Genomic DNA, 22,792 nt, shown 5'->3' with positions numbered 1-22,792 from the left:
GGTCCTCTCTTTTAAAAAAAATTTAATCCTTGGCTCTCCATCCGAGTTTAAAATATTGTGCGCGGGTTTACTATTTTCTGAAACATTGTGCTGTTCAGTAGGATGCAGCTCCTCCTCTCATCATCTGTATGTTCCTTGTGTGTATGCTGTTTGTACATGTGTATGCCGTTTATCTGTCAGTTGGTGGAAAGCTGTTGTAGCCAGCTACCAAGCCGGACTGCAGAACCATGTCTCGGTTGAGTTGATGTGGAGCTTCCTCTGCAGCACGACTTCCATTTGGCATAGTCGTCTGCACTCTTCCATATACCAGCAAATGGTTGGGATATTGCGCCATCTGCTGGCCAATGCTGGGTCTCAATCACCCCTCTCCTTCTCCTCGCTGATCAAGGTATGTACATATACATGTCCAGTAAAACCTGTGACTAAAGACCACCCCTCGGGGCCTAAAAGGCGGTCTTTAGTGGCAGGTGGTCTTTAGTTAGAGGTTTGGCACTGCATGTCCAGGTATGGATCCCATGATAATGTACCGTATTTCCCCGATTGTAAGGCGCGCTCGATTATAAGTCGCACCCTCACTTTGAGGTTTGAACCACATTGTTTCAATACATGCATATAAGTAGAATGTCACTCTCGATTGTAAGTCGCATCCCCTTCTTTGCCCTTGAAGTTTAGTGTAAAAAGGTGCGACTTATATTCGGGGAAATGCGGTATGTCAAAATGCAGCTACTACAATTCCCCGTCACTTGCACAATGCTATTCTTATGTCAGAGCATACAACATTTAGGGAGAAGAAGCCCATGGGCCTGTACGCCAACACTCGAATGCATCCTTGACTTAGGCTTGTGCATAGCTAGCTCAAATCCTGCCTGAGAGCGGCGTTTGCCAGCCGTGCTGCTACCCACGGTCAACTGGGAACGTTTGGCCAGGCACAAGGGGTACATGGATGTGGCTAATGGGAAGGGGTACATGGATGCGGCTAATGGGGCACTATCGGCACTTGTACCAGTGGTTGTGAGATGTATCTCCTTTTTGACGCTGCATGTGCCGCTGGATTATTCAGGGTATTGGCGGCCGGCGTGAGTTCCGACGAAAATTGACTTATTTATTTTCGTTCGAGGATTTGGGTTTATAACAGTTACATGGGATTCTGCGGTAGTATTGTAGCAATTTGCTGACGGCAGAGCCGTGTAGTGCTTCACTGTATGTTCCTGTGTTAGCAGCATGTACACGTTATGCATGCCGTGCAGGGTTCTAGCCAGGTCAATATAGTAGGGGGGGGGGGGGGGGGGGGGGGGCGGGCATGGGAAAAAGGTACCCCATGACCCATTTTTCCGTTGTCCAAACTTGTCTTGCCATGCAAAATGCAACATACAGGGTGAACCCCGACTTCACCCCTCACAAATGTGCCTTTTTGAACCCTCTAGTAGTGAGAATCGACTGTATTTTCGTTGAATGGCGAGAAAAAACACAAAAATCGGAAAATGAGTAGGGGGGGGGGGGGGGGGGAGGGGGCGACACTTTTTCACAGGGGGGCGCGCAAACGGAGTAGGGGGCGCAGCGCCCCCCTACCCCCCTTTGGCTAGAACCCTGATTATTTTTCTGGAATAATGCAGGCAGATTTAATGTTGATGGCCAAGGAAATGCTAGATATCTGAACATAATAATTGTATGGGGAAGCAGTTTGTATGTGGTTAGTCGAGTGCCCCTCATTTCGTGAATTTGTGCTAATTTCAAGTCTCAGTATAATGCATCCCAGGATTACATTGTGCTCAGAACTGAGTCTCGTATGTGCGGCCTTCTGCGATGTCCCTTCAGCTCACTGATGACGTTGCTCCACTGAGGAAAGTCCTCATTGAAATGCCTGAGTTCCTATCTTCTCTTCCACCCTTGGAAACTGTGAGCAGCAGAGATGAAGCAGAGCTCATCATGGACTTCTTAAAGAGCAGTGTGAGTATCTCTCTCTCTCTCTGTCCCTCTCCCGCTGTCTCTCTCTCTCTTTTCTCTCTCTCTCTCTCTCTCTCTCTCTCTCTCTCTCTCTCTCTCTCTCTCTCTCTCTCTCTCTCTCTCTCTCTCTCTCTCTCTCTTTCTTCTCTCATCTCATTACAAAAATTCTGTGCTTTTTCTCCATCTGCGCATAAAATCTAGACTGACAACCTGCTTGTTAAATCATGCACCTGCTTTCAGGCGTAAAAACCCTGTTGTAGAGGTCTCAGTCCTCATTTGTTAGACTTACCTGTCTTTATAAATGTAACTTACTCTCTTTTTTCTCTCCATCTGGTTTAACGCGTACATGCCCATATTTGTGTGTTGTGTTCTTTCTTTTGCTTTCCTCACCCGATCCAGCGTCTTGAGGGTGATGTCCGTTTGTCTTCATCCTTCGTCGACCATCTTTCCCCAGAGAGCTTGCTTCAATGTGGAAATGTACTGGCACTGGACAGAGTGATTGTCCCAAAGGATGCCCTGGTAGGTTTCACTGGAGGTCAGTCTTACCGGCACTCACTGTGATTTCGTGTAACGGCCCTCGATGTGCATGAGAAGGGTGGCGTTATGCGCGAGGATGAAAAAAGCATGCAGTCAAACGGTCACTAGGTCTGAAGATTGTAGGGTCTTAACAACAATTGTGCTTGGGCCACGCAGAGAGCTCATACTCGTAGGCGCAGCACGGGTAACAGTGAATGCCTCGCGACAGCCACACTATGGCTAGAAACTGGAAATTGAAAGAAAGTGACAGTGAATGTAGTATGCACGATGCAAGAAGTGTGCCGGTGGTAGAACAAATTTGCCCGAGCTATTGTGACAATAGAAAGTGTTTTTGGCGGATGCATCCGTTCCCAAAGCACTGCACATCACCGAACCCATTCTTACTGTGTAACGTTTCGGCAATATTGCCATCGTCAGGTACGAATGAAACGATGATACCATGCAGGCCACAACAGCCGCTTTATAGCAACAACAAAAACAGCAGGACGCAGCGCCATTCTTCTTGCGTTTCAAACTCGAATAATGGCAGAAATGCCCAGTACTGCAGTAGTGCTGTGCTGTTTTGGTTTGTTTGTTTGGGAGTTACTGCTGACTCTACAACTGTGCTGCCTTTGTTTGTTTGTCTGGGAGCTACAGCTGACTCTACAACTGTGCTGCCTTTGTTTGTTTGTTTGGGAGTTACTGCTGACTCTATAACTGTACTGCCTTTGTTTGTTTGTCTGGGAGTTACTGCTGACTCTACAACTGTACTGCCTTTGTTTGTTTGTCTGGGAGTTACTGCTGACTCTACAACTGTGCTGCCTTTGTTTGTTTGTTTGGGAGTTACTGCTGACTCTACAACTGTACTGCCTTTGTTTGTTTGTTTGGGAGTTACTGCTGACTCTACGACTGTACTGCCTTTGTTTGTTTTTCTGCATCACAGTCCTCTCTGGTCCGTCGCGTGCGAACGATGGATTTATCCAGGCTGTCAACTGCTCAAGCCTGGTCGCTGGCTAATGGGATCGATGCCCTGGGTGTTACGAATCAGGAGGTACGGTAGCATGTCCTATGCTGGCACACACACACACACACACACACCTCAGACCTGCCCATCGCGGAAGCGATGATAGCGAACAGCTATGCTAGACATAGCAACTTGTGCTGGGATTACACCATTCAACAGCTTGCAAGGCTGATGAATTGACCGCCACTATGTTTAGCCTGGTATCCACCACACAGCTGATCGAAGTGACTTTTTCTGGCCAGTGAATACCTATTATACACACACACACACACACACACACACACGTCTAACCTGCTTCCAGAGATCACCCATAGTGCCGACCTATGGCGCCCTTATGGTGGTCTTCTGGTCGTCTTCTGGTGGTGTCTGAAAGTAGAGTTGTCCCACATAGTCAACACAGTTCATGCCAAGCACGCTCATACAGGCCCCTTTCATTGGTGAACGAAGTTGTTTGTTGATCGACCCCTCTTCTACCTGTAATGCATGTCTCTCTTGGTTCCTGCCTCGGTGCCTTTCTTGGTGTGTATATTGCGACTTTAAACAACAACAACAACAACAACAACAACAACAACAACAACAACAGCTCTTATTGGCGATAGTGCCATCGTGAGAATAAAGAATTCAGAATTCAAACAGTACTATGTACATGTCTTTACAGGGAGACCTGGTTTTACTACTAACACGAACATGCAGAAGACGACATGTTTGGCCTAGGGCAAATGAAAATTCAGACCGGTATTTTTTACTTTTGTATTTTTTTTACAAAGGACACAAACCCGGCTCGATCAAGGCAAAAAATAATAACAAAAAAGATAACAAAATTGCAGGGAGGACGAAGATACGACTAGAAAACAGAAGTTGCGGGTTGACGGAACAAACAACTATTGAGTCGGGGCTGACTATCCACTAGTGCAGCTGTGTAGGTGGGGTGTTGTGAACTTCACCGACCAAATGTCTCGGTATCCTTGCACACCATGTGCATCTGGGGGGGGTTAAAAAAGGAGAAAGGTTATACTTGTGCGTGCTACCTTAAAGCGTTGCAGCGCCGCTTTGGATGGAGGAGCATTCGGGGTGGCAGCGGGTAGAACATTCCATGTGGAGAGTAGGCCGAATGGGACTGATCAGTGTAGAGTGTCATGACTTGTTGGGGGAAGGGGGTTCGACAAGCGGAAGGCGTGGGAGTTTCACATGGTGTTGGTGGCGGGTTCTGGGGTGGTCGGGCTCAGGGGCAGCAGGTGGCAGGATGTCTGTCAGCTGGACCGGATCGTAAATGTACTGCAGCTTAAAAAGGTAGCACAGTCCTGAGACTAGCCAACGCACTTCTAAGCTTGGGCTTATGGTCCCAGGGCCAATGCTGCATATGGCCCCATTGCTGGATGCGGTTAAGCTTAGCGAGGTTGGACCGGGCTGCGCCTTGCCAGACTAGGGCAGCATATTCCATAGTTGGGCGGATAAAGCCTTTGTATACACTAAGGCGGCCGCTGCGGTCAAGTATTGGGCACACCTTTCTGAAGAAGCCAAGACGCTGGCTGGCTCTGACTGCAACCTGGTGGTTGCGGAGCAACAGTTTGCGGTCGAAGGTCACACCGAGAAGCCTGACATCGGTTTCCTCTCTGACCTGGGTACCATGAAAGCTGAGAAAAGATGGTGGGAGGGGTGTTGTTCGTCTGCTTATCGACATTCCCTGGCACTTTGTCGGCTCAAACTGAACATTCCATCTCGATCCTCAAGCTTAAAGCTCATCAAGGGAGGCTTGCAGTGAGTTGAAAGTGGCAGGAGACACGTCATCGGCACGTATCAGACAGTACACCAGGTACACGGCACAATTTTGTGTCGTCTGCCTACGATGCTAGATGGCATTCTGATGAGACACAATCAGAGATGCCGTTGACATAGAGAAGGAAACGTGTTGATCCTAAGATACTGCCTTGAGGAACACCGGCTCGGATTGGGAAGTGTGAGGAGGTCTGACCGCCAACAACAACCTTCATCTTCCTTTCCTGAATGTATGACTCTATGAGCGAAGCCAAGACAGAATTGACCCGCCAGTGCCGGACATTTCAGCTTTGTGCAGTATGCCAGTGTGCAATACTTTTCAAAAGCACCGGCTATGTCGACTTCAACAAGTCCCGCAATTCCATTGCAACCCAGTGTGCCGGACCACTCATGGTGGAGGACAGTAAGGAGGCCGGCAGTTCCAAGTCCACGGCGGAAGCCAAACTGCCTGGGAGAGAGGATCATGTGACGGTATGCATGCATTGCACTGAATAGATTTAGGAAATTGTCCTGGTCCCAAAACTCTCACGTGAAGTGCGTTCCCCTGTACATGTATTTCAAGGAACGCTCTTGCTGCACTGTTTGTCTAGTGTTCCCTTGGACTGGGTGTGTTTAGTTGAGTACAGGTCTGCTCTCGATAGAACAACTCTCACTTGTACATAAACCTCGCTAGTCCGTAAAAAATCAAATCCCGCACCGAAACAGCATGACTCCCATACAAATTTTGTTCTGCACAACGTAATCCTACTTTCATTTATTAAAACGGAAACCCTGACATAACGCACGCTACGGCGCGGTTCACTCCTGATACAACGTAGACTCACATGCGCGGTACGATCAAGCTGTAGCTGTAGCTAGCCAGTTTAGGCCAGTTTAGTCCTACATAACGGAAACCTCGACATAACGCACGCTACGGCGCGGTCCCCGACGCGCGTACTCTCGATACAACGTACTGTAGACTCGCGTGTGCGGTACGATCAAGCTGTAGCTGTAGCTAGCCAGTTTAGGCCAGTTCAGTCCTACATAACGGAAACCTCGACATAACGCACGCTACGGCGCGGTCCCCGACGCGCGTACTCTCGATACAACGTACTGTAGACTCGCGTGTGCGGTACGATCAAGCTGTAGCTGTAGCTAGCCAGTTTAGGCCAGTTTAGTCCTACTACTACTAGTATTAGTATTGTGCGTATTCTGCGGCATTGATTGCATCTGATGTCGATGGTGGTACGGTGTGTACATGTTTGCATGGTTGAATCCGCCTTGTAGTACCGGTCATTTTGAGGTACGTTTACATCTTGTATTTTACACACGGTTTTCTACATAACCTAACTATCGATATAACATAATAATCTGTGCATGGTCCCAGAGATTACTTTATATGGAGAGTAGATCTGTAGTTGGGTTGCGGCCGGCCTCACCATGCTTCATAGGCATGCACATGGTTTGTTTCACCCTCACTTCCTTATATAGGCTATTTTCATTATGTGCCATGAAGTGCAGACAGTAAATAAATAAATAAAATAAATGAACACTTCAGTTTGCCATGCTAGGCTTGGTAGTTAAGTCTCTTAATCTGCTCCGTTGAAGCAACATCTGTCCTTCCTCCTCCTCCTCTCTCCCCCCCCCCCCCCCCCCCCACCCACCCATACACAGTTAGAGGGAGGCGATCTGACTTGGGAGGACCAGATAACGGAGGGTTGTGTGCATTCGAAAGTGTATCATTTGAGGCGTCCATCAAAATTACTTTATTTATGTACTGCTCTAGCATCGGTGCAAACACACTCGCCGCTTTTGCCCTAATCTGTTCAAACCATCCTCTAACCAATGCTTCATTTTGCTGCTGCTGCTGCCTCTTCTTGCTTCTCCTCAGGTGTATTGTGCGCTCCTGAAGCAAATGGGCCAGGGAGCGTTGACGTTCAGGGATGCAAGTAATCCACAGCTGCCTGGCTTTGCTAGGACGATAGCTGCACGGCTACATGGCCCACACTACCAGGGTCATATTGTCCTTCCGGAGGTAGGCAGGGGTACTAGTAGCGTCTTCTTTCTTTTTCAAGTGTAAAATTCGGAAACAACCGTTGTACGAGGTGTAGCCGGGGACTTGGTGTGTTTCGAGTTGGAGGTGTTGTAATCTTTTCACGACGCCGTGTAGTGAAAAGATTACAGGGCTGCTATGAGCTCCAAAGTTCTGAAAGAATGCTAGCAGCCTAACACATGTATACATATCTCTTGTTTTGGAATATGCTCCATGCATGTGTGCCCTAGTGAATACACTTTCCCCGAGTCGAGTCGGAATCCGTTGTTACCAACCTCACCTTAGATGGAGCTGTTGATGTTCATCTGTAGGGAGTCTTCCATGCAAAAATCTATTCTACGAGAATCGGTCGACTCTGGACCAGGAACACTGTCTGCTTCGCTGTCTTTACAAAGGCGGATGGTCTTTGCACGTTCACATGCTGTCAATGGGTGATGCAGTACAGCTACTAGTTCATTGACCCTTGCTCATACATATTCCAACATCCTGTGCCCGTTGTATGATATTATTTATTTATTATTAAAATCATGTCCGCGTAGGTGGCGGGGGTGCCACTTTCGCTTATGCCATTCAGGATTGATGTCTGAAGAACAACGTGATGACACAATGAAATGACAGAAATGACGGAAACAAAAGCCTGTCGTTTTAGTTAGCTTTTGATCCGTTGTAGCTTTGATGCAATTGGCGGAGTGTTTCAACTTGGCAGTTTTGTTTCTTACTTTCTCCAACTCTGCACACGTTACTGTCGTGTGCTTTGCAACACACGAATCACTGGTACATGGCTGTGCTCATGCACTTGTGTGTGTGTGTGTGTGTGTGTGTGTGTGTGTGTGTGTGTGTGTGTGTGTGTGTGTGTGTGTGTGTGTGTGTGTGTGTGTGTGTGTGTGTGTGTGTGTGTGTGTGTGTGTGTGTGTGTGTGTGTGTGTGTGTGTGTGTGTGTGTGTGTGTGTGTGTGTGTGTGTGTGTGTGTGTGTGTGTGTGTGTGTGTGTGTGTGTGTGTGTGTGTGTGTGTGTGTGTGTGTGTGTGTGTGTGTGTGTGTGTGTGTGTGTGTGTGTGTGTGTGTGTGTGTGTGTGTGTGTGTGTGTGTGTGTGTGTGTGTGTGTGTGTGTGTGTGTGTGTGTGTGTGTGTGTGTGTGTGTGTGTGTGTGTGTGTGTGTGTGTGTGTGTGTGTGTGTGTGTGTGTGTGTGTGTGTGTGTGTGTGTGTGTGTGTGTGTGTGTGTGTGTGTGTGTGCATGTATGGATGCGTGCGTTTTGTTTGAGACCCACTAGGTTCGACAGTTCTGGAAGAAGTACCGAGTTCACGCTCACTATTCAATTGAGAAGCAATGGTTTAGTCTACTCCAGATGAATGATGTAGCAAGTTTCCTGCGCTTGCTTGCTCCCATGTGGGAGTTAGCTGAGTCCGCTCAGTCTGAGACTCTAAAAGGTTTGCCTTGAGTGCTAAGATGTGTTCACAGCTTTCGTTGTCAGCTGTGTCCATGCGTACATGCATGCATGCATGTGTGTGTGTGTGTGTGTGTGTGTGTGTGTGTGTGTGTGTGTGTGTGTGTGTGTGTGTGTGTGCATGTGTGTGCGTGCGTGCGTGCATGCGTGCGTGCGCGCATGTGTGTGTGTGTGTGTGTGTGTGTGTGTGTGTGTGTGTGTGTGTGTGTGTGTGTGTGTGTGTGTGTGTGTGTGTGTGTGTGTATGTGCTCGAAGGAGTCAGCCAGGAGTTACGCTCTTATTTGTGCGTAGTTTCTGTTAGTTTCCACTCCCAGGGGACTGCATTTGTCTTCCAGGGTGTCACTTGGACAGCTCCTAAAATAACAATTTCACTGCGGAAAGTCAGCAGAGCAACTCTCCAACTAATTATTTATTCTTCATTTGTACATGCTGCTGTTGCTGCTGTTGCTGCTGCTGCTGCTGCTGCTGCTGCTGCTGCTGCTGTTGTTGTTGTTGTTGTTGTTGTTGTTGTTGTTGTTGTTGTTGTTGTTGTTGTTGTTGTTGTTGTTGTTGTTGTTGTTGTTGTTCCTGTCCTGCTGCTCTTCTGCAGTGTATATCGTTGAAACACTGTCACCGCTGTTTGCCAGTAACTCATGGCTGCAAGTCCTACCAGAACTTGACTTGAGGGAAGTCCTCCGAGTCAGCTCGTCGCATCTTTGTGGCCATCCAGACCTGTCCCGTGACATTATTATCAGCCTGGCTACCCTCCCTAGCATGGTTAAAAAGAAGTACGTGCCAATCATCGCTGAACACTGCCTGGAGACATCTGTAGGTACATGTGGAGTGCGCATGCTTTTTTTTAAATAGTCTGAAGTGCACGGTCACTTGCCCGCGCGCACACACACACACACACACACACACACACACACACACACACACACACACGCATACACTTTCATGTCACTGAAGGTGATTCTAGCAAACTGCATTATATGCTAGCAAGAGTCCATAAACAAGAGTATACAACTTTTATCTCTTTTCTATGGGCCAGATGCGCAGTGCGCTGCCATCATTACATCAGTCAGCTGCAGTGCGCGCACTGCGGAAAATCAAACATTGCACTTTCCCTCTGGTTTGAAGTGAGCTTTCGTACGGAACTGAAGTTCATGCGCCAGAATTCAGAGATCGCGTAGGTGCTGGAATGAATCGAGCAAAACCGGATGGGCTCGTACAAGAAATTGTGGGTTTGAGTTCATGCTTTCAGAGCGTGATGGAGGCAGGTTGCGTAATGAAGGCGGTGCCCCGCGCACTGACCCATAACCACAGTTGCATACTCCTGTCGACTGCACTCTTGATGCTAGGCATGGCCATTTTGAGCTGGGATTGCACTATTCAACATGTTGCATGAACACACTGGAAGACCAATGCTTCAGCAGGTTCAGCTTGTCGAAGTGGATTGTTTAGCCGGTGGGACTTTCGCAAGTACAGTGAGTCAGACCTCGCTTATCCGGTTCTCTTTTATCCGGATCCCTTGCCATCTGGAAGAAAATAGCTGGCTACAGATTTACAGCATACGTGGTGCAGCATCCAACATAACCAGTGTGTAGATAAATAGCGGGCGGTTGCAAGTGTAAGCTGTGCATAGCAAAGTCTACAGTGTACTAGTATTTCTAATAGGGGTGAAAGTTGGCACTGAGATCCCGAGTTCGAGTACTCCGATTTTCTCCGATCGAATATTCGAGTATTCGAGTATTCTTCATCGCCTAAAAATTGCACACCAAGGGCCTTAAAATCACATGATACAACCCTAATCGAAGCGAGTAGCAGTCATTTTTTCTCGGGTATATTGGTTGGTGGGTCATTTGGGCTCTCTCTACTCGTGAACAAATGTTCACCACACAGTCTGCACATCAATATCTGCCGACTGCTGCTCTGAAACTGCAGCTATCTGTGGTAAATGCATGTACCATGTATGAACGAGTACTCTGATTTATTCCGAGTACGATTATTTTTGAAAAGACCGAGCGAGTACTCGAGTATTCGGTATAATTGTTTCAGCCCTAATTTCTAAGGTCAACCTAGTGTGTGGTGTGTGGGGACATGAATGCAGTGAGAAGTAGTGCATGCAAAAGAGGGTAGAAGGTGTAGCATATACATGCCACATGCATTCCTAGCAATCATACATGCATGATCTGCATGGAGTGATGTAGCGCTGGTCGGTTCACACCCACCACTCGGAGTCTACGCTGCAGGGGCGATTTTTGAGTTTTTTCAAATGAGTTTCAAAGTGCGGCTCTCTCTCTCTCACTTTCTCTCTCTCTCTCTCTCTCTCTCTCTCTCTCTCTCTCTTTCTCTCATCCTTTCTCTCTCTTTTCTCGATCGATTGATGGACAGGTGTTCGATACTCTGCAAGTACTACACATGTATACTCTGAGCTATTGTTATCATCCGCCATCTGTATGCTACAAGTCTGTGTTTTCTCTTTCTGCGGACCGTGCACGTGTGTGTGTGCGTGGGTGTGGGTATGTTTGCACGTGTGCGTGTGCCACACAGGACAAGGATGCCTTTCGTGTATTCTACACTTCGCTGGGATCATCAGTGACGGGCGCATTGGTGGCGTTGAAGCTTGAATCTCTCTTGAAGTGCTTTCTGGCAATGATTCAGACGAACGTTATTGATATTCCGGTAGGTAGCTATGGGTCTTTGCTTGCGCATTGCTGGAAAATCTGAGTCCTGATTGACCATACCTATATATACCTGTTTTGGCAGGTTTCCAGTAATTATGTACTCAATGAACACTGATTGCCAATGGCAGGGAAATCACAAGGTGCTCCTTTTGGCTTGTTTGTTTTGCCAGTTGCAACAGTTTCGTGAGCTGTGGGATGCATGCGATTTGGGGTTTTCCCGGTTTCGCGGTCGTCGCATCGCGCATTGCATCGGGAAAAAAAGCGCTTCCGTGGATCCCGCTTTGCACAGGCCGGCTTGGCTCGAATGCTGCCCCTCAAAGATTGCCATTCTTGTGTACGTGGTGTGATCTCGTGTTCCCTACTCTCAGGAACATCAGCAAGTTCTTGAATTGTATCGCAATGTCTTGCTGCGAAAGATCAGCACTGCGTCCGTAAACCAGTACTGCGTGCAGGCTGACATGGCTCAGCTCATGTCCGTCAGCTCGGCGTGTCTGAACGACCCCAGCGGCAGGCTGTTCTACGCGTGTGCACCGGCCGCCGTCAGCCAGCAAGCTGCCTGGGCAGAGCTGCTGCGCCCGCTCCATGAGGCCGCCGTCGCCCAGAAGATCGACAATCGCCAACCGCACCTCCTGCGCCAGGCCGTACAGCTGTCAGCCGCCAATGGCAACACGGAAGCATGCCGTCGGGTAAGCGAGCTTGAACCCAGCGCTCTCGCGGTACTTTACGGCAGTACATAAAAAATTAATTATGAAATTTGCGCAGACTGTCAAGTTACATGTTTTGCTTTTCGTTTTGAAATTTCTTCATGTGAATTCTGTCCTGGTTTGCAGCTTCTTCTGGTCATTTCTGACTTTCTCCTATCTGAGACGGATGCGTTGACACCAGAGACGCTTAGTGAGGCCAACGTGTGCCTCCGGACGGCCTTGATTGATGATGTTAATACTGCTGAGTTTGAAGTCCTTTCAGGCCATTTCCAGAGTGTTGCTGAGAGGCTCGCGTTGCTTGCTGCGCGTGACTACGCCAAGTGGAGTAAGGCTGTCATCGACTTTGTGCGACATGCAACTAGAGTAAGTGAGCGATCAGATCACCGTTCATTGAACTGTTGCCACTGGGCTAGGCCGGGCTGGGCTGGGCCGGGCTCTGCAGGGCAGGGCAGGGCTGAGCTGGGCAGGGCTGAGCTGGGCAGGGCTGAGCTGGGCCAGGCAGGGCCAGGCCAAGCCGAACCGTGCAGGGCAGGGCAATGTGGAAGGGGGGGGGGGTACTGAGTACACGGTCTTGCAATGCTGCATTGTAAATTTGTAATGTGTCTTTGGCAGTGATTGTTCGGTTTCCAATCATACATACTTGCATACATTCATACATGTGCAGCATTGGGTACATGTGCAAAACATATTACCCCATTTGTAAGTCACACTCGATTGTAAGTCGCACCCCCCCCCCATTTCCAGGTCCATGTCGTATCGTTTCAACATATTCACTTCTGTAGTAAGTCATGCTAGATTGCAAGTTGCACCCCTTTGTTGGCCCTGAAGTTAGGTGTACAAAGGTGCACTTTTATTCGGGCAAATACGATAGATATGGGGGTCTCCAATCCATCGTAGCTCAATCAGTTCTCAGCCAAGTTCAAAAATATACTGAAGAAGTATTTTTTCTGCAGCCTGTTTCTCCTTTTCTTGTCACCTCTCTGGTCTTCAGTATGTCCTAGGAATCGTATGTAGCTTCTCAGACATCTCGTGAAAATGCCTGTCTCTTGTGCTTTTTCTGCAAGAGTATCAAGTACGTGTGCTGAAGCTTCGCACATCAGACCACCTTCTGTTGACCTACCGGTTAAACTTGCATTGACCTATTCCTGCTATTGGCAAAGTGAAGAAGGTCTAAGGCTTGAAAGTATACTATTGAACATCTTTCAAGATGGTGTTGAAGAGCCTGAAGTACCGGTATATCCTTTTTCTCAATGTTATTGAAGAAGTTTCCTGCTATTTCTTGTTTGTTTTTTGTTTGTTTTGTTTTCTCAGGTGAAGGTAATATCTGACCCACTTGTGGATTTGATGTGTTTAGCAGTGGTCAACAAGGAGCTTGACATATGGCAGGTTGGTTGTATACTGTGTGTGTGTGTGTGTGTGTGTGTGTGTGTGTATGTGTGTGTGTGCGTGTGTGCGTGCGTGCGTGCGTGTGTGTGTGTGTGTGTACATAGCGCTTTCAAGCCCTGTACAGCAATGGTGTTTGGAATCTTCCTTGGGTGTAACTATTAAATGGTCACACAAAACTCTCCTGGATCAGGTAGCCAAAGAAATTGTTTGCTCACACTACAACCCAAAGCAACATTTTACAACACACACACACACGTGCGCACACACGCACACACACGCGTACACACACGCACACACGTGCGCACACACGTGCGCACACACACACGTGCGCACACACACACATACACACACGCACACACATACACATACATACACACACACACACACACACACACACACAGAGTGGGGGTGTACACAGCACGTGCCGTAAGAATACCGCCGGAGCGCCCCACCACCCGTGGCCCGTCCATGAACGTGTGTTGCTGGTGGGGCAGAGGAGCGAGACGTGACTGTAAGGCGCACGACATGTGCACTGTGCATGCTGTTCCGTGTGTGTGTGTGTGTGTGTGTGTGTTGATCCAGATCGTACCAGTGTTTATAGATTTGAATCGAGATGTCCTGCCACTGTCACTCAGTGAGCCGCTACTAACTGCGCTTGGTAAGTATCTACTTTGTTATCGTGATTGCATGGACGCAACAACGTTGATGGCTTCTCGCATATTCAATCACCAAACTGTACTGTGAAACGGCTAATTTGGCGGTGGTGCAAGTTTTACCGAGTTTGGCTAAATGGGTGCATTCCCTGAAGTCTAGACCAGCCAATCGAAACTTTGCGCTCTGCATAGTATGATATGGATCCATTCTTTTACGATGTGAAACGCTTTGCAATTTCAAATTTGGACTTCACGGAGAATTTTCAAAGTGTTAGGAAATTTTAGGCCACATGCCACGTAATGCTCTTTTCTCTCCGAAACTCAACACTTGCAAGCCAGATATGAAAGTGAAACACTGATCGCTAAAATATTTCGTCACCCATTCATGCTAGTTCTAAATTGCCTAAGTTTTTACCTGCCAAAACTAGCCGTTTTACAGTATTTATGTAAATAGAGAAGGCCAGGGGTTTACAAGTTATTTGTAGTTGTTCAATACTGATAATTATAAGTTATACTATATTATACTTTAGGTTCGAATATTCTTTTGAGCGAGATATTCGAACATATTCGAATATTCGACTCTTTGTTTGCATCACTGGGTATAACTGATATTGGTGAGTCAGAATGTTCAACAGTTAGCACAATATGGACAGGTGGTGCTGACATTCAGCAACCTGATGTTGTATGTCGGGTGCTGTCAGGTACTGACAACTTGACAACTACGGATAACTTGCGAACCGTTAGTCTTCTGTATGTAATTTTCATCCCTGGCGCTCCACCCGATCGTAGCAATGAAGAGAGCGAGAGGCGCCCCAACAACAAAGACATTTTCTATCGTGCTTTATTGCTGAACGTTTTCAAAGACTTCTCAGAGGAATCAAGGGCTAGCGAATAATAGTAACTAACAGCCATAAGTGCATGTGCAATAGCTGAAAGAATATTACCAATAGTACATAACCACGAGTGTGCAATAGCTGAAAGAATATTACCAATAGTACATATTAAACCATGAGTGTGCAACTCGACGATACGCCAGCCCACTGCAGAATTGTTATGGCATCAGTCTTTCGCGGCTGTTTGGCTCACTGATGCCATCATTCGTAGCCAGAGGCAGAGATCAAAGTGCAAAGAATGTGTACATCGCAGCTACAGTAGTCGAAGCAGAACAACGGACGGTGGATCCATGTGTCCTTAACCTGATAAACTCACCAAGTATCCACAAAATAAGCGCAGGAAAGCATACACACTTCATCATACTTCATCATACTTCTGCCAAAGAATGACGCAATAAAAATATTCCGCCGTGGGTGAACCCATCGCAGCTCGAGATAAGAATTGCACACTCTTGGTCATGTACTCTTGATATTACCATCAGTGAGAAATTAATGTAAACAACCTATTTATGTGCTAGAAATGGAGGCAGGGGAAGGGGACTCCGCAGAAGGGCAGGTGAAACATCACACTAATTTATATCACGAAAAGATAACATGTAATAGTCACAATAAATCCAGTATGAGTGAGTGTCTTTTTGTCTCTGTTTGCATGCTCACATTTGTTACTATGCCATACACGCAAAAATTGAAAAATAGCAAAGCTTCTGGACGTGTTCGGTGAAGAACGAAAGCGAGAAATCAATATTCTGATTATTCTCCGACAGCAAAACTATGAAATATTCCTTGCATGCTGAGTGTGCATGTGTCACTTGTCTTACCTTAATACCAAAATCGCCCTCAGCCAAGATGCCCGTGTGCCGTATTTTTGTTAACTCTTGCCTTTGTCTGTACTGCATGTACATGTAGGTGATCGCGCAACGGTGGCCAAGAACGTAACTTTGAAGACTCTACCGTTCCTGGTGCGCTGGCTGCCAGGCCTTTTCGTGCTAGGGTGAGTCTGTCCGCTGGTGCAACTTTCTGTCCCTGAGTAAATTTCATATACAGCAGGCCGACCAATGGTGCTACTCTACTGCATGGTATTGGTTAAAAGGATTAGCCAAGAGTTGCACCCGGCGACAAGAGAGCAAAGAAAATGGGCAGCCATCATGGGAATAGAACTGGCAATAGGAAACACCCATGATGCCCTGGATGCCTTGCTAGTACATTCTTATTCTTGATAGTAGGCACGGGCAAACGTAAAATGTCATGTCTCAAAACCGCACCGTGCAGCCTGATCCTAGCTCTGCCCACTACCCTGACAACGGCTTCAAGGCAACACTGGTCAAGAACATAGAAAGCAGATACGTGTATTTTCTTTAAATAATAAAAATAAAACAGCAATTAGTTAGTACTCGGATGGTGAGCCAAGGAAAATATGACAAGGGAACAAGGAAAACGGTGGGGCACAAGATAGCACTGGTTGATTAGCGCTATCGAGCAGTGCTCAAGCTCACTTCCTTGCCGTGGAATGTCTCAGTACTCCTTGTCAGTCTGGTGCTACCTTGTGCACGTCTGGCTGTTCAAAATCTGGTTTAGTTGGTGGACTCTAACGCATAACTTGTGCCCCACTGTTTTCCTTGTTTCCAGGAATTAATTGTGCGAGTTAATTTTGCCACGTATATTGGTGGATATTAGCGTAAAACAAGTTAAGCACTCCGCGCGCACAGACGGCATGCAGACAGACATACACCACACGAATAAGGCTTAGTTACAATCAACTAAGGTTCTCGGCCATTTTGCCCAAGATGTCCAGCATCTTGGAACACTCAAGAGTGGACTCTTCTCGTTGGGTCAGCTCGGAGTGGGGAACCTTTCCTGTGCAGATAAAACCTAGCTTGGTATCTAGGAGAATCATGCCATCGGTGAAGCGAGTGTGATCTGTCGGCACAAAGTCATAATAGAAATCTGTTCCAACTAGGATGTCAATCTCGACCTGTTCACGAGTGAGTGCTAATGGCTCGGCAAGAGGTAAGCGTTTGAGCGAAGGATGTGTCTTTGTGTCCAGCGGAGTCTTCCAAATAGGACAAGAGATCTGCGGGACAACGCTGACTTGAACTGATTGGACAGAGCCATCAAGAAGTTGGACATTGAATTCCACCTGTGGAAGGGACTGCGTGCTACGTTGTGATGCACCAAAGTTGGCCATTGCCGTGACGTCAGGCATCAAGGTTCCTCCGCTCCAGTGTCAACTCCTCTCGCCTCAGTGCAAGATCATCCTTACACTTGTTTTACTTGTAAACGAGGTGAGCAGTTGGCGTAGCAACATGCCCAGCCTGTTTGGCTTTTTCCGGTTGCGGCTGTCCCCCATCTTGTTCAGCACTCTATGTGCGAAAGTACACAAGAGTAGTAGAAATGGAATTTCATGATACATGTATCACTTGGACTAAAGTACCAGAGATTCCTACGAGATGGTAGATAAAGCCAACATCAAAGGTACAACATCTGGTGTACAACGGAAAAATGGAGATAGTACACAATTTCCTTGCCTGACTTTCGTGGGGTCTTGCTGCCCAAACACTTGAAGGCTTCTTCACTCATGGCCTCTGCTTCTGCTCGACTTCTCTGGTCGTTTGACTTCCTCAGAGCTGAGGTAGTCTGCTACTCCTGTTTCATGATTGCAGCTTTTTCGAAAAAGGAAAGAGCTTCCATCAGTGGCGCATTCTTTCTGGTATGTTGCTCATCCGTCCCGGACTGTTTGGCACGCCAGTTGTCTTTTGCTGTATACTCCTTCCCAATTTTGTCCGTTCGCTCCTTGACAGCCCGAGATGTTAGCCCTGCCAGTCTAGTGGTCGCCGTGTTCCTTGCTATGATTACCCAAGACTTGTGGGTTCCGGCATGGCGGGAAGGATTGTCATCAGCATGTACCTTCTCCTGCAGCAACACAATATCATTCTCAACGGAGAACTCATGGACCTTGCACGAAGCGCTATCTGGGGATGAGACAATAGATACGGGCATCTTCAGCACAAACTTGCTTACTTTGTGCATCTTCAGCGTCAAGTTGCTTACTTTTAAGTATCGAAAACGAGCCTTCAGCTTGCTCCTCAAAAACAAGAAACAGTCTGGATGCTTAAAATAATTCTAGCACCACGTGGCAACGCTGTGATGTATTACTTTCAAGCCCTAATGCAATGATATGTACCCGATTCATTTTTATGCGCCCAGTCTGGGGCAAGGTACTAACCATTGATTTGAAATGTACATGTACCTGTATCCAATACTCCAAATCGTATAACACCTGATGAAGGGAGGAAAGGCCAGTGATACGGCATATGTTGTCACCAGCTGGACAAGTGACCAAAACGGTGCCGTATATCTACTACCCCCTCCCCAAGGGCTGCCTAGTGGGTCGGAGTGCTCGCAACTTCGGTGTCCGGATAGGTGAGGTGTGCTCCTCACTGGCTGGCTTCACAAAGCACCTTCTGTGTGTATATATATACATGTAGGACTCAGTAGCCCAGCAATCCTCTATAATGTGGTCATTGCTCTATATATGGTCAAATTGTTCAAAGGTCGCTATACATGGTCACTCTAGCTATATGTGGTCATATGCAATGTGTCTTGTCTATATATGGGCACAATAACATTGCAGACAGCACACACTTGCACCTGTAGGAGTTGCATTTCCAGCTACTACACACCCCATGGCCACTCTAGATGTGGTCAATTGCTAACTGAAATCGTACTAGTACATTGTATGTGGTCACAACTCAGAACATGATTATAATCATTGCTGCGTGGGGTAACGATACACACACATACACACACACGCCCGCACGCACGGACACACACACACACAATGTACCTCTCCTCGACGTGAACATTCTCAGTCGCATTAACGTGCTCCGCAATTTCCCCCTCACCCCACTTGGGTTCTGTGCTTTGACCAAACACACCGTAGTTATTTCCTAAAAGGAAATCCAAAATGACTCCGCATTTCTATCTTTAGTTTTTGAAGCACTTCGTATGGACTTTCCAACTCTAATAATCTGCGCTTCTTCTTCCACCTTCAAACTACATTATACGAACAGATCAACCTAAAATATTATAGCAAAATATAGCAGGGGATAATAGAATAACTGCTTCAATTTCACAAGCTACAAGAAAAACAAGCTCAGACAAAAAGAAAGAAAATCAGTCAAACTGTAAACAAGAACAAATCAAAAAGACTGCGGCTTTCATGACGTTCATACCAGCGAGCACTATGTAGGGATCATAGGTTCATTATCCATATAAAACCACTCTGTGAGCGGTTCTGAAAAACCTTTACTGGTACTGCCCCGTCGTAAAAGTAAGAAATTAGAACTGGCCCATTGTCCCCCCAAATGCGAACTGATCCACCTAAATCGCGAATGACGGGACCCGAACGCACCAGTAGCACGAGGTCGGGAGGGCACAGGACAGCAATTCTCATAGGGTAACACCACCTACCGCTAGTACAGACGGTCAGTACATGGCCTATAGTCCGGACCAACGTCCCCATCTGCATTCACAGGTAGGAACCTCGTGCTACTGGTGCGTTCGGGTCCCGTCATTCGCGATTTAGGTGGATCAGTTCGCATTTGGGGGGACAATGGGCCAGTTCTAATTTCTTACTTTTACGACGGGGCAGTACCAGTAAAGGTTTTTCAGAACCGCTCACAGAGTGGTTTTATATGGATAATTTCAGTTCTTTTTCCGTTCCCTCCCCACCCCAACCCCGAAGGTAAACATGATGACCACGCGCGCGGTGTACTGTATGTAGCCATGAGATTGCAATAACACACTGATACATACCAGCCCTCCCCGCCTCGCTACCCCGCACACAGATACACAAACATGCGTATGCACACGGCACACACACGTGGCCACGCACATGCACACGACACAAACAGGAAACTAAGTTCTTCATATATAATGCCATGCAAAGCAGTGGCCACCGTACTTGAGGAAGTCAGTTGTGAAACAAAAATAATGCAACTACAGCATGTAGACAAGCTGACGGCCAAAGCACAACATAGCAAACATGACATTTGCCCAAGGATTGCAGTTTGCAGACCACGCCATGGAAGCAGCGAATACAGAATGTAATATCCTACAAAGTGACAAGCAAGGAAGTGGCCATCATACACCAGAAACTTGCAGAAAGTCACACATCCAACAGATAGAGAAGTGAACAGCAATCTGATACAGCCCACACAGGACAAAGCTGACCTGATACTCGTCCCAGGATCGCAAGTGGCAAATCCTTTTCAATGCATAACATGCAGGTTTACGTTAGACGCATGGACAACATCTGACCGTGTCGCCAGCATACAATGTCATCACATGTTTACCCCACAAGTTACACACATGTACAGTAGAAGCACAATGAAAGCAATGGAAAAGTACGATGTGGTTGCTGAAGCATCTTCACACTTCAAATTCAGACTTCAATGTGGTCGTCACGGGATGATATACCTGCAAGATACAAGTGATGAAGAAAGAAAGCAGAAGGTCGTGAGGTAGGCTATGAGTAGCCCTTTCCCAAAGATGCCATAGCTTTTCGCAACTTATGCAGAATTGTCATAATCGAGCATTTCCCAAACTGAGAAGTGCAATGAAATCCACTTGCATGCACAGGAGCAATTTTGCAATATTATGATGCGCAATTCGACACGATCTGCGATGCTGCGTGCAATGTGCCCTGCTGTCATGATGGTGACAGTCACCGCGGTATGTTTTGTCAACGTCGCCCGTGCACTCTTCTGTCAAGTCCAAAGTGCTCACATACTTGGCAATGTCTTTGCTGTGATTAACTTTTATCCTAGTTATGTCACGGGTAACTTTAATGAAGTACCCACAGGCCGTGTCGATCCGCACATCGTCCACTCTCTCATGTACTTGGCCTGCTTTGTCTGTGTATCCATTTCATGTGCGATCCACAAAATCGACTAGACAGTGGGTGCAATACGCTGTCTATCTGAAGACGTTCTTCTGGCGACATCTCGCCATGTACTTGGCCTGCTTTGTCTGTGTATCCATTTTCATGTGCGATCAACAAAATCTCAATGCACTACAGACTAGACAGTGGGTGCAATACGCTCTCTATCTGAAGACGTGAACCATTAATTTTTTTGGAAAAGTTATACGTACACCTGAAACGTAATGAAGTACAGGAATAGAGAGAGTGACTACAATACGCTCTCGACCTGATATAGTGATAACGTGTTAGAAGGTAACAGGTCTACGGTCCCACCGTACCCTTCCGACACGACTGTAGACCATTAATTTTTTTTGACCTGATAACGTGTTAGTAGAAGGTAACTGGCAACATATCAATGGGTTGCCTTACCGTGGTCTAGAGGAGACGTCTTCGCAGCAATATTTTCCCTCCTGCGCATTCAGTCGCCGACGCGACAGCGTTTATTGGGCCGTTCCAGTTGCGGAAGACATTCGATTCATCGGGCCAATTCAGCAACAGGGCTGTGGACACACAGGGGGCAGAGGAGAGACATTGTTAGTGGACAAGAAATATGCAGTGGCAAGTGCCGCATGGATGTCAAGTTGTCATTCACAATTCAGCTATTACTTACGGTCCAGCTAGTCCTGCCATTGCTCGCTCGTCCTGGTTCCTCCTCGTTCGTCTTCCTGCACGTCTGCACTTCTCCTTCCCCACCGTTGGCTTTGCGGTATGGGGGTGCCGGAAGGAATTCCCACCATGTGTCCATGTACATGAAGTCCCACCATGTCTCCACGGCCACGTCAGCAGTTTGTATAGTACCGGAAGGAGTTCCCACGATGTCTCCAAAGGCCTAGAGCGGACGTCTTTGCAGCAATTCTTTTCGCCCTGCGCATTCAGTCCGCCGACGATGTCTCCAAAGGCCTAGAGGCCGGGGACGTCTTTGCAGCAATTCTTTTCGCCCTGCACATTCACTCCGCCGACACGACAGCGTTTACGGGGCCGTTCCAGGTGCAAAAGGTCCACGTTAGCAGTTCTCAACTATTTCGCGTACGGGATAGTCGCCGCGACAGCGTTTAAGGGGTCGTTCCAGGTGCAAAAGGTATCCATCAATGGCACTTTGCAGTATGGGGTACGGAAAAGGGGCCTCCTCGTTCGACTTCGTCGACTTCTGTAGTTCTCCTTCCCGTCAGGGGTACCGAAAGGGGCCTCCTCGCAGTTGTCCTTGCCGTCAGGTCCACGTCATGCAGTTCTCAACTATTTCGCGTACGGGATAGTCGGCTTTGTCGTACGCGACATCGGCGTTTACCGAGTGGCATGGGCACAAAGCAGACCGTTGACGGGGTCACGTGTCAAAAAAGTATCAACAACGTGTCGACTACGTGTCGACCACGTGTATAGCGGTACACTCAGCGGTACACTAATTCTCGTGCCATTCTCGTGTCACAAAACTGGAACATCGAGTACCAGTATGGAAAGGCTTCAGACAGGAAGCCTTTCCAATATTGCAGCACCATCTGTGACATTGTCTTGGCGATGGCAACAAGAAAGAAAATCAGTGGAGCTGAAAACAACAACAAATCAAAAAGCCTGCGCATTTTATGGTGACCGAGTTCATACCAGGGAGCCCTATATGGCCTATGTAGGAGGCAGGGATCCCTGGTTCATACTGCAGCACCATCTGTGAAAGCAAGGCTTCATTGTATTCCATCTGTGACCATGTACGGCGGTGCACCATGTCGCCTGTACACTGTACAGAGATATAGTGACCATAGTGACCATATATAGACATGT

General features: G+C 47.4%; 1 protein-coding gene across 1 annotated transcript in view; it reads left to right on the top strand.

Annotated features, from left to right (window-relative positions):
• The window catches only part of LOC135809742 (uncharacterized), a 37,934-nt gene that overhangs the window by 2,329 nt on the left and 12,813 nt on the right, over positions 1-22,792 (top strand). The window contains exons 3-15 of the mRNA XM_065323158.1: positions 181-388; positions 1,816-1,947; positions 2,344-2,463; positions 3,404-3,511; positions 7,131-7,274; positions 8,564-8,720; positions 9,327-9,544; positions 11,270-11,401; positions 11,772-12,089; positions 12,234-12,470; positions 13,419-13,493; positions 14,076-14,151; positions 15,946-16,030. Of these exons, the coding sequence (XP_065179230.1) occupies positions 181-388; positions 1,816-1,947; positions 2,344-2,463; positions 3,404-3,511; positions 7,131-7,274; positions 8,564-8,720; positions 9,327-9,544; positions 11,270-11,401; positions 11,772-12,089; positions 12,234-12,470; positions 13,419-13,493; positions 14,076-14,151; positions 15,946-16,030 (2,010 nt within the window). The remainder of the gene's footprint in view (positions 1-180; positions 389-1,815; positions 1,948-2,343; positions 2,464-3,403; positions 3,512-7,130; positions 7,275-8,563; positions 8,721-9,326; positions 9,545-11,269; positions 11,402-11,771; positions 12,090-12,233; positions 12,471-13,418; positions 13,494-14,075; positions 14,152-15,945; positions 16,031-22,792) is intronic.

Source organism: Sycon ciliatum, chromosome 2 (assembly GCF_964019385.1).
Source record: "Sycon ciliatum chromosome 2, ocSycCili1.1, whole genome shotgun sequence".
In the NCBI taxonomy this organism is placed as follows: Eukaryota; Metazoa; Porifera; class Calcarea; order Leucosolenida; family Sycettidae; genus Sycon; species Sycon ciliatum.
The sequence above is the reverse complement of the archived record's forward strand: the minus strand, read 5'-3'. Positions and strand labels throughout refer to the sequence as shown.